This window comes from Anoplophora glabripennis, unplaced genomic scaffold (genome assembly GCF_000390285.2).
Source record: "Anoplophora glabripennis isolate ALB-LARVAE unplaced genomic scaffold, Agla_2.0 scaffold412, whole genome shotgun sequence".
Taxonomy (NCBI): domain Eukaryota; kingdom Metazoa; phylum Arthropoda; class Insecta; order Coleoptera; family Cerambycidae; genus Anoplophora; species Anoplophora glabripennis.
In genome coordinates, this window is record NW_019416613.1 from 249,068 (window position 1) to 262,194 (window position 13,127).

At 32.6% G+C, this 13,127-nt stretch overlaps 1 protein-coding gene across 1 annotated transcript in view; it reads left to right on the forward strand.

Annotated features, from left to right (window-relative positions):
- The first annotated feature begins 1,424 nt into the window (after positions 1-1,424).
- Positions 1,425-13,127, forward strand: part of LOC108912888 (protein Wnt-2-like) — a 34,652-nt gene continuing 22,949 nt past the window's right edge. Inside the window, exons 1-2 of the mRNA XM_023455086.1 lie at positions 1,425-1,449; positions 5,366-5,637. Coding sequence (XP_023310854.1) covers positions 1,425-1,449; positions 5,366-5,637 — 297 coding nt within the window. The remainder of the gene's footprint in view (positions 1,450-5,365; positions 5,638-13,127) is intronic.

The window sequence follows — 13,127 nt, forward strand, 5'->3', positions numbered from 1 at the left end:
AGATAAAATTCCAAGAAGACCTCTGCGTCACTTTCTTGGAATTAACCGCATTCGACCCTCGAGGTAGAGAGATATTAACAGCTTGGCGTCTACCGTAGCAGCTTGCAATGCATACTGTATTTTGCAGTTACAAATGCGTATATTTTGAGTCTAATTTTTTATTAAAATAAATCAGTGGAGGTGAAAAATAAAAGTAAGGAATTTAATTCCCAGTCGAGGAGTATCGTGTTTAACGTGTATACTTATCTTAACTCCCACTATTATTGTCTGAATATATTTATTTGTGGCATGGTTTTTTTTCTTTATTGAAAAAATATAAGAAATTTGTGAAATAAACCTTACGCCAAATAGATCAGTCAGGGTTATTTTAATGATTATTTTTTGACGTTTCTTAAAACCATTGAAATGCTTCTTTATTTGTCACAAGGGTAAGTTTCAACCAATTATGTCATTATTATAGTGGGAATAAATCTCTTGTGATTATTCTCGGGAATAATCACTGTGGCTTTTATTTGCGTAGCAAGTGTCAGATAGTTGTCAAAATAATTACCTAATTGTGTCAACGCGATATATAAAATGGGTGAATATCATCGGTTTAGTACCTTTTCTGATGCGGAAATAACAAAAAAAATTGTAGAAACTACTTCGAAAAATACTCTAATAAGTAATCAGTCTATATGGAGTCAATTTAAGACCTTCACCAAAGAAAGAAATTATATTCTGGATCAATCTACTACAACAGCTACTCTGGCATTGATTTTGAAAGATTGGGCTTATAACATGAAAAGAAAAGACGGAAATGATTATAAAGAAGCAGTAATAAAGACAATGTGGAATAAAACGGCAAAATTAGTTCAAGAACTTTACTTTAATAAGTATAACAGGTCCTTTGATCCTTTCCATGATATAGAATTCAAAAATGCTCGAAATGCAAGAGATGCAAAAAGAAAAATTTTACAAAAACATCCTGAAAAGCACAAACAAAGTTCTGTGGCACTTTCTAATACAGAATTGTTGCAAATTTTTAACTATTGGGACGAAGATACACCTTGTGGATTGCAAAGAAAGTTTTTTCACGTTGCATCGTATGAACTAGCTTGGAGGGGAGGAGAAGCTACGAAATGTTTAGTTCATTATTTTAAAAAAGAAACCGACATAATAAGATTAAATACTGGCCGCATTGAATACAATCCCATCTTTACAAAAACTGCACAGGGTGGAGCACAAAGGTGCGCTAATAGTAAATGGTTGACTCCAAACATAAATAACCCAGATATTTGCCCTGTTCGTCTTTTTGAAAAACTAATGGGTAAACGTGAAGAAAATATTAAAACCGAACGCTTGTTTCTTACTCCAAATCCGGCTTGGCAAACTCATGGTTCTTGGTATAAAAACGTTCCTGTGGGAATAAATTCCATTTCAAAATGGATGAAAGAATCCGCAGAAAAAGTAGGTCTAGACACAGTTACTAAAAAAATAACTAACCATTCTGCCAGATCAAGTGCAGTAAGTAACCTTTCAAAAGCTGGTGTAGGAGAACAAGAACTAATCAAGGTCACTGGTCATAATTCTGCAAGTTCGATTAAACCATACTTACAATTGAACCAAGAACATCATTCAAATATAATAAATAATCTTAGAGAAAATACGCAGGAGGAAACACTTAATATAACAAGCAATTCCAAATCCTCAATAAATAATGACTCTCGAAATATTTTTAATAATTGCGTTTTTCATTGTACTAATTTAAATTGTTAATTCTTTTAATATATTCACAATGTGTCAACGATATTTTCGTATATTGTAATAATTAATTAAATTAAATTTTTCAATAGTTTTATGATAGTTTTATTGATCTTTTTTATTGTAAAAATTTGTGAATCAAAAAATAATCTAGTCAAATATAACTCGCGAGTTCCATAAATTAGAAAATAATTTGACAGATTTTGTTCAAACTTGTTGCCATTTGGAAATAGCCACTCGAGCCCTGCGGGCTCTCGTGACTATTGCCTGGCAACAAGTTTTCAAAAAATCTGTCAAATTATTTTCAATTTATTCTCACTCTCTTGTTATATTATTACTGACAATAGTTTTGCCTAACAAAAAATTCTCACTGAAAAAGCAGAGAAATAGAAAATAGGTATAAGATTTTTCATAGACAGGTCCTATAAAATATAATAGAAATTTACAAGTTACCAATGTTAATTGAGTACTTACATCTAGAAGTAGCCGTATATGATGAATAATTCTTTGTTGACATGCGGTTTTACGGATTCTAAACTTTAGATGGCTGCTAAGTCGTAACAAAATTTCTTTATTGGACGTACCTATTATTAATTATAAATACTTATATTGTATACTTCTGCTTTCTAAACACTTAAATTTAGTAATAAAATTTCTTTTATTGACAGCTTTCTATTAAGTGCAATAAAATTGTATGAAAATGAAATTACATGAGAAGAAAATAATTTAACTTGGATACATCTATAAATTCGTTCGTGTAGGCGGGTTTATTCCATAACCATAGAATTGAGATGTAATGAAATCATAAAGCGATCTTTCTGCTAATAGCTTTCGAACGGATGAATAACTTCAGATAAGTCAAGTACTGATAGAAAACAGAAGTAGGAAGCATCCAGCATTGGGAGCTTATATCTCAGAATGCAATGGGAATAAATTGGCATGATTCGTAGTTACAGCATCGTCAATGAAACTCCAAAACCGTTTGACGATCCACAAATCTGCAATACATTCCAATTCTGTTGCAGATAATTTTTATTTTCTAGCAGAGAGTAACTCGCATAAGCGATAACCCTCTCATCATCATCAAATACCTTCACCAAGATAGCACCCAAAGTTTTTGTGATAGCGTCTGTTGTGTATGGACGTTCAATGTCCGGACACATAAGAATAGGTGTAGAGACTAAGTAGGTACCCCTCAACCCACGAAAAGCAACTTCAGCTTCGTCATTTCATTCAAACTGAGAATTCTTGTTGATTAGTTCTGTCAACGGTTTTGCGAGTCCAGCAAAGTTGCTGTCAAATCGTCTATAAAAAAAGCCATCCCCAAAAATGAACTTACTTATTTGGCCTTCATAGGAGTAGGGAAATCCAATATAGCTGAAACCTTATCCCTGCCGACCAAAAGACCACGTTGATTTATTAGGAACCCAAAAATTTCAATCCGTTTATGACAAATTCACATTTCTCTTGGTTTACTGTATTCACATTTCTCTTGGTTTACTGTTAGGTTGGCCGCTAATAATAAAATCGGGAGTCACTATAACAATCTCGTCGAGATGAACAATATAAAAGGAACGGTTCTACAAAAAGCTGCCGTGGGGGGGGGGGGGTTGAGTAGAGCGTTATGTAAGCCAAATGGCATGCGACAAGACTTAAAAAGTGAATGTAGTTTCTTGCTTACTCAATTCCTGTCTGTCGGCAAAAGATTTTCAAATCATCGAAAAGAGTATCCTAGAATTCCTTAATTTGTCTAATACCATCGACATACATAAATGGGATTTGATATGCGTTCTCTTTGTTACCTTATTAGGAACTCTGTAATTTACAAACAATCTGTACGTATTATTGGATTTTTTTCTAGTATTGGCGAACTAGATGATGATGGTTCCACTACCCCCAATGCGAAATATTATTCTACTTGCCGTTCATAACTTTTGCATATATGGCAGAATTGCATAGTACATCTGCTTGATCGGTTCACAATCCCAATTTTATGTACAACATCCTCTGCATAACCAAGGGAAGTACCCCTAACTGAACAGTATTTGTATACCTCCTTCAGTTCGGCATGCTCCGCCTCTCCCAATGATTGCTTATTAATTAAAAAAGATTCCACATTACCAGAAAAATTACAACTGCAATTACTAAAATGTGGAGCAACTTTCATTTCTTGCTCTTAAGTCGTTGCCCAAAATAATTTCCTTATCCTTTCTTAAGGATCATCAGAAAATTAAAAATTTTAATTTCCCCTCTAAGTAAATCGGTAAATTGACTACACCAAAACTTTAACATGTAATAATAATAATAATAATAATAATAATAATAATAATAATAATGATAATGATAATGATAATGATAATGATAATGATAATGATAATAATAATTTATTAGCCCAACAGAAGTAATTCCATTTATAGAGCTAAATTACATTGAAATAGTACATAATATAAATATAAAAAACTCAATAACATCAAAAGAACAAAAAACAAAAAAAAAGAAGAAAAATACAATAGTTCGGTAAAGTGTAGGAGTTAAATGAATATACTTAACCTAAGACATGTAACTTAAAGCAAGAGAGGCATCAATTACGATCATGGTTTACTATACTCATACATAACATTTTGACCGAGCAATCGTTTATATCGCAAGTGTTACAGATAGAATTAAATGTCTTGCACATAAAATAAACTGGGGACTTTAACAATAAGTTTGTGCAAGCCCTTGGCAAATAAAAAGTTGCATGATTCCTCATCTCAGCGGGTGGTACTAGAAAACTTAGTTGCTCTAGCAAATCTGTGCAATCGATTTTATTATGAATTAGATTATAAAGGAATTGACTGACAACGCCTGCGGGTTTCTAAAGCTTGGAAGTTAAACATATCTAATAATGTATCGTGATCGAAGCCTTGAGCCGGATATATACCAGTAGACTTAAAAGACAAGAATTTCAAAAAACGCCTTTGAACATTTTCAAGGGCATCAGAATATAATTGGTAATAGGGATTCCAAATCAATGAGCAATACTCAAGCTTCGATCTAACATACGTATAATACAGAATTTCCAAAGCTTTGATATTAGTAAACGAATGACAATTGCGGACTATAAACCCGCTCATTTTCCTGGCATGTGATTGTATTTGATAAATGTGATCAACAAAGTAGAACCATTAGCAGTCGTTATTGGTCTATCTCAGAGTCCATTCTATTTTTACTGCCTTGTTACCTATAATACATCTGGTAACACCACTATACTGTAGCCAAACAAACCTCCTATAAAAAGTAATATATGTTGCATATGGCCTTGGATCACCAAACATAAATGTAAATTTACTTTGGAACCTAGACTTATACTCCTCGACAAAATCTAGCCACTCCTGCTAAGATTGTGCTCGAAGACGAGATCGAGTCGCGTTTTCCGAATTCCTTCTAGAATATTTATCACAAATTTGCTTCACCGTACCTTCAACAACCAAAACAAGGAAAACATTTAGGAGCACGACTAACTCTACAATCCCTAAAATAATCCAGGACCAGTAATATTCTACCTTGTTGTATAATAACTGTCTCCTTTGTATTAAATCACATCCACCAGTTAATTATTCACATCCGTGTTTCTTTCCAGGTTCCCGGGAAGCAGCCTTTACTTACGCCATAAGCAGTGCCGGAGTGGCGTACGCGGTGACGGCGGCGTGTGCCCGTGGAAATATATCCGCTTGTGGTTGCGATCCGGGCCCCAAGCCGAGAGAACCGGCGCCATCTGGTTGGAAATGGGGAGGCTGCAGTGTCGACATCAACTACGGCGTAAGGTTCGCGAGAAAATTTATGGATGCGAGGGAGCTCGAAGGAGACGAGAGGAGTCTTATGAATTTGCATAATAACAAAGCAGGGAGAAAGGTAATTGAACTGTAATCTGATTTTTCATCGTATTTGGTGCATTTGCAATTCAGACCTTGGTAATGATTGTAGTTCACGGAGTATTTAATATCCGACTTAATAAAAATGTTTATAACATTTTTTACACAGTAAAAAATAAGATAATGTAATTTCAACGTTACTTATAAATGAAATTATTTTGGTGTTGAATTTTAAGTGTAATTTAGAATTTAGCAAAGAAATGCGCTAATCAACACAATTTTAGTTAAACATTATAAAATATATGAGAATGAGAATAGTGTATAAAAATCGCTCAGGTATGGTGCATTTCTGAGGAGAAACAGAACGTTGTAGAAAAAAATACCTAGCCGCAGTTTGGACACTGCTATATGAGAATAAATGACACACATAGCTTAGTAATCTTACTTAAAATTTGTTCAATGTTATCAGTATAAGATGTATTTAGCTAACAAACAGTTGAGTGAACATTACTCAACGAATAGTGTTATTATTTCAACAGTATCGGATGTGGACTCATTTTAACAAAAAACTTTGTTGATTTTAAGTGAAAATTTACTCAACATTTTTTACGGTACGGTAAGAATTTTGTTGTTGCTGCAACTAACATTTTGAAAATAATAACAGGATTATTATACTACTTTCAAACGTCTCACAATGAGAAAAATTCACATAATTTACATAAAGTTCATACCTTTATATCAACATTACGTTAACGCAACTAAACATAAAGAAGAGACAATTATTGTTCTAAATCTAAAGACAGAAAAACAATTAAGTAGTTTATGAGGCCTGATTCCCAAACAACTACCATTTCCAGACAAAATTAAAAAATATGCTATTTACTTTCTGTCTTACTTCACTACGAGTTGAATGTACACTATACAAAATGCAGGTGTAACAGAAAATATTCAGTAACTAAACTAAAAAATAAATAAATAAACAATGATATCACCAATATTCCTTGTACAGGGTGATTCACTACATTTTGACCCCCCCCCCTCCACTTCAGTTTTATTGAAAACTCAAGCATACGAATGGTACAAAGCATTATTGAAAAGTGGTCGATGGTGGTTGATAATTTGCCACGTTCTGGTCGTCCTGGTCGATAAAGTCAAGAAAATGGTGCTTGCAAAGCGTTACATTATAGTTTGAAACAGCGGGCATATGAACTAAACATAGCCCAGGAATCAGTTAGCACTATTTTAATTGCTTCAACGAGTTAATTCGGACTCTACATTTATGCAACGCATCATAGCGGGTGACGAGACATGAGTTTACGAGTTTGACATGTAAACGAGCCAACAGGCTTCGTAATGGCGCTTTTTTAATCAGCCGAAACGAAAAAAAACACGTCAAAAGACCATATTTATGGAAGGACAATTCTTGGATTTTGTACCACGAGAATGCACCATCACACAAAGCAATAACTATGAAAACTCAACGAATGTCATCGAGCACCGTATTCGCAGGATATGGTCCCTCTCAATAGAAGCCATAAAACAAAAATCGCTGAAGGAATGTGCGTTTGGAAAGTGCTTTGACGACAGGGTTGTTCATTGGAAAAAGTGTATTGCTTCAAATGGAGCCTATTTTGACAAATTCGGGATACTTTGAAAATAACACAGTGCTTTCGATGATCATCACGGGACAGGGTACTACTATATCGACTTTTCTTCATAGTTTAACTGTGGAAATGTAAAATTTTTATCTTACGAAAATAATGTTTTATCATTTTAACAGAGAAAACGCATATCCATTTATATATCTAAATAATTCATACATTATTTATGAGATTACTTTCCAAAGTAAATTTTGGTGGTTTATACAACCGTTTCTAAGATCTTTAACCATGTACCCAATTATAATTAATCACGTTTATCGATAACCAGATAAGTTAACAGAATGAATCAATTCCAGACAAATTTGCATATTTTAACAGGAAACTGAAGTCGCAGGAAAAGACCTGATTTTTTATTACCATAGCCATATTATGGAATCACCCTCACATCAAGTTCCAGTTCACATAGTTGTTTTGACATTATTATTATTAATCGAGTCATTAATATTTTTATTCGACATGGGTTGTAAAAATTAATCAGAATAATTTATTTTTTAATGCGAACAGAATTATAATCAAATATAACTTGAACTAAGACCTACGATATTCCTAATAAAAACGTGCAAACCATCTCTTCCAATCCTACTCATTTTCAGAATTGTGAAGTGTTTGGAACTAATTGTACCTGTTAAAATTTGAATCGATTTACATTATTCTTTAATACATTAAAGGAATCTTTAATGACGTCTATTAAAATTTTTCGAATACAAATGTCTATAGGTTATTAAAACAAATTAATATCATCATCATAGAGAATAATAATAGTTTAGATAATGATTTCGTTTTTTTTATGTGGTTCTAGAGACACTGCATGGAAAAAATAAATATTCAGTACATTTGCTAAACTAATATTGCCTGTAATTCTGTATTTGTGGTATTTTTATAGTGCATGTTCTATTTTATTGAATATGTTACGTATGAAAAAAGAAATTAAATTATTCATTAAAAATATATTAATAGCATGTCATATAAACAGGAAACTAAAGTGCTTTTTTTATCGAAAGACGCTTTCTTTGGATGGCATTTTCGACAGAGAGTTCATCTTTCGGTTGAGAATTTTAATTCAAAGGCACTTTAGTCATGTTATACGCTATTTTTTGCAGTTCGTGGCCTAAAGTAATCAGAATAACAGTTGTTACTGCAATAATTTTAGATACTTCCTGCGGGCATCGTTATCCTATAACACCCGTGGTGCCTCCATCATTTAAAAGTCTATGGCTGCATTCAGCCTGATATGATATTTAACAAGAGTCATTAATAAATATTACTTGTGATTTCTATTATCGAATTATATGCTAATGTGATTTTAATTTTCTCTAACACTAGTACGACGTATTTATTACTGATTACTTTAACTAGGGATCAGTTTTTTAGGTAATTGAACTGTAATCTGATTTTTCATCGTATTTGGTGCATTTGCAATTCAGACCTTGGTAATGATTGTAGTTCACGGAGTACTTAATATCCGACTTAATAAAAATGTTTATAACATTTTTTACACAGTAAAAAATAAGATAATGTAATTTCAACGTTACTTATAAATGAAATTATTTTGGTGTTGAATTTTAAGTGTAATTTAGAATTTAGCAAAGAAATGCGCTAATCAACACAATTTTAGTTAAAAATTATAAAATATATGAGAATGAGAATAGTGTATAAAAATCGCTCAGGTATGGTGCATTTCTGAGGAGAAACAGAACGTTGTAGAAAAAAATACCTAGCCGCAGTTTGGACACTGCTATATGAGAATAAATGACACACATAGCTTAGTAATCTTACTTAAAATTTGTTCAATGTTATCAGTATAAGATGTAGTTAGCTAACAAACAGTTGNAAAAAAATTAAGTTTTTACGACGATATTTGAAAAAATAAACTATAGATACGTGTTTCTAAAGGTCAAAAGAAACCTGTGTATAAATATGGCCCCACTCAAAGGTACACCATGTATAATGTCATTTAAGTATATATTGTCATAGTAATTTCTAATAACTTATCTTAATGTTAATGACGTGTTTTTCCAATATAACTTCTTAAATATGCAGTTTACAGAAAAAAACTAATACTGAAGAAACTGTTTGTTATGAAATTTGCTACAAGATAGAACTGTTTTGATACCTGCGCATATCATATTTTTGTTGCTAAATAGCCAAAACAACGTGATGAAAATCGGTAATGGTAATTTGGAAGCGTCAAACTGACAGGCAAGAAATTGTCCGATTCTACTATAAATGTAGATGTAAGTACTTTAATCGATTACAAAACGAAATTCCAAAACCCGATCAAAATCGGTCTGATAGTTTTGGTATGAGACAATTTGTTACTAAATTTCGGCGCAAAATGTCGTTATTTTTTTACGTGAGTGCTGGGGTTAAAGTTAGGCATTTTAATTGGCGCTGATTTTTTTACACATACTTGGACCCCTTATCTATCATATAGAATAGTTATAATATCAATTTTCTTTTTTTGAATAATTTTTGGAGCGATTTTAAAAGTTTGAAAAATTTTTACTTTATAAACAAATACTTTCATGAAGCGGTTTTGCGGGTTGGAAAATATACCAAAGTGCTAAAAAACAGTTCTCGGAAAGACGCTTAACTTGAAAAAAAGAACGTTCAAATCGGTCCTATAAGTTCCGAGATATAGAGTGTCAAAGTCAACAAGCGCTTGCTGCAAAACTATGCATAATGTAACAACAATAAAAATTTAATTTGGTAGGTTTTTTCAAGAACTTTCCGTATGTGTTTTTATAAATATAATCGCACGTGTGCTCTTTTTATAAAAATTCAATAAATATCGCCAAGCCGACCATTTGTGCCGCAAAACCAGGAGGAGGGGATGAATTATAGAAATTGAAATCGCGCGTTCAAAAAAAAGCTCGCGTGTTTCGGCGTTCAATATCTCGGCTTCTATGACTCCGATTTTGGTGATTTCTTTTTAATCGATATAGCAAAATGAGGGGAATTCGATTATCAAGATTTCATTAAAATATTATAAAGCCCTTTTCTGTCTATTACGACTACTAATTTCTCACATTTCATTGTTATACTGTATATTCATGTAAATAATAATATCGATGGTAGGATAAAGGTACATAATCCACTGTTAATAGGTATTTGTTTTAATAATTACGTGGTAATAATGTTTAAATAAAATCTTGAAATTGTTATGTAATATATATTTATTTATTGTATGCCTAGAATATAGAAAAAGAAAGAGGTAGATACAAATAATTATTTATTTATGTTTATAAAACGTTTTTATTATATTTTCATAACCATCGTGTTATTAAAGTTTTTAATTTTTTTACATCAGTGCTGTTTTCACTTATAATATCAGCATTTTAATAAGTATCGTTTTCCATTTTCAAATCAGTGATTAACTAATTGTAAGTAGGTACCAGTGTCAGATTAACAGCAAAATGATGACTTATGGTTGGTTAATTTGATTTTTTTTTTGCTAACGATTTCATAGCCATCCTCGCAAGAAATTGGATCATTTTATTTATCACAAAAACCATCAAAAACAGAAAAATTAAAAGATAGGTATATGGAGATGTAATATGGATAGATATGAGTAAATTTTTGCAACAGATTTTGATTAAATATACAGGGTGTCTAATTTATAAAAACCAAGTTTTGGCGGTTCGGTCAATCAAATTAGACAATAAATATGAAATTGAAATAGGTCGAAGACCATTAGACCATTAAAGATGGATATAGGGAAGCTTTATAAAATTCCCCTAAAATTACGTGTATAATCCAAATATGCAAAAATATACAGGATGTTCCATTTATAATAAGCAAATAGGTGGCGACTACCGGTATAACCGGAAGTTCTACAACAGTGGCATTATTTTATTTAAACTCTTTTTAAATAAAACCTCCAAAACCACCAGGTCCCAAATTTTCAAAATTCAAACCGGAGTAGTCTTCGAAATATTCTAATGGGCCGTCACCGTATGACAGCCTGTGTAAGAAAATTTTGAGAGCGAAAACAACAACTATGCTATAAAAAAGCAGAATACTTTAATAATGCGATGATACGTTTTATAAATATCAAATAATTGTTTGTATCTGCATTTTTTCTATGTTAACAATAAATGAATTACATATTAAAAAAAATGTCAAAGTTTTAAACATTATTACGAATTATTAAAACTAATAACTATTACAATGGACTATGTACCTATATCTACCATCGATATTATTGAATATACAGCAACAATGAAATGTGTGAAATTTTAAGTAGTCGTAATAGGCTGAGAGGCCTTTGTAATATTTTAATGAAATCTTGATAATTGAATTCCTCTCATTTACTAATTTTGCTATATTGATTTAACAAAAATCATCAAAATCGGAGCCGTAGAAGCCGAGATATTGAACGCCGAAGAGGGCACGTTCTTTTTGAACGGGCGATTTCAATTTCTATCATTCATCCCCTCCCCCCGGTTTTGCGACTCAAATGGTCGGCTTGGCGAAATTCATTGAATTTTCATAAAAAAAAGCACACGTGCGATAATATTTATAAACGCTCATACGAAAAGTTCTTAAAAAACCTACCAAATTCATATTTTGTTGTTGTTACATTATGCATAGTTTTGCAACTAACGCTTATTGACTTTGACACTCAATATCTCGGAATTTATACGACCGATTTGAACGTTCTTTTTTTCAAGTTAAGCGTCTTTCCGAGAACTGTTTTTTAGTACCTTGGTATATTTTCCAACCCGCAAAACCGATTCACAAAAGTATTTGTTTATAAAGTAAACATTTTTCTAACTTTTAAATTCGCTCCAAAAATTATTCAAAAAAAGAAAAGTGATATTATAACGATTCTATATGATTGTTTAGGGGTCCAAGTATGTGTAAAAAAAACAGCGCCAATTAAAATGCATAACTTTAACTCCAGCACTCACGTAAAAAAATAACGACATTTCGCGCTGAAATTTAGTAACAAATTGTATCGTACCAAAACTATTAGACCGATTTGAATCGGGTTTTGGAATTTCGTTTTGTAATTGCTTAAAGTACTTACATCTTCATTTAAAGTAGAATTGGACAATTTCTTGCCTGTCAGTTTGACGCTTCCAAATTACCTCAGTAGGTTATTATAGCCGGTGCTGAGACTCCCCCCTCCACTTTCGACCTTGGGATGACCTTGAGTGACCTTGAGATGACCTTGGATGACGTCATCCGTGACCTGCATGACATTGATAGAGGTCACGGTGACCTTCATTTGACCTCTGCATATGGGAGGAGGCATTTGACATTGAATGACTTTGAAGTGACGTCATAACAGTTGGTGACCTTCATTTGACCTCTGTATATGGGAGGAGGCATTCGACATTGAATGACTTTGAAGTGACGTCATTTAGTAAACAAGGAATGCTCCGCCCACACTCTCATACCCGATATTTAAAAGGAGGGAATGGGGTAAGCTGAAATCATTTAGAGTCGAGTTCTTCGTCAGGAACGTGGAATATAGCAAAATGCATTTGTGTAGTGCATGTGGTAAAACGTTTACTCGTAGTGACAATTTACGTCGTCATGAGAGGATTTCTTGCAAAGCGAGAATAACCAGTGCAGACGAACCTAGTGCTAAACGTATGAAAATCGATTCTTCAACTACTCAAACTATTAAATGTTGTAATAAGACTATACCCGCTAATCAAATAAATTCGCATCGCAGAACGCTGGAGCACAGAACAATGTCTTGTACTCCCAAATGCGACGGTATACAAATTATCAACAGCGCGTTCAAGCGTAGAATTATTAGCTATCGAGTGTATAGTCAAAATCAGCATATAGATTACAACTTGTTTTTTAATGAAGTAAAAGAGAAGATATTGGAATTGCTAGAAGAAATCGTGAA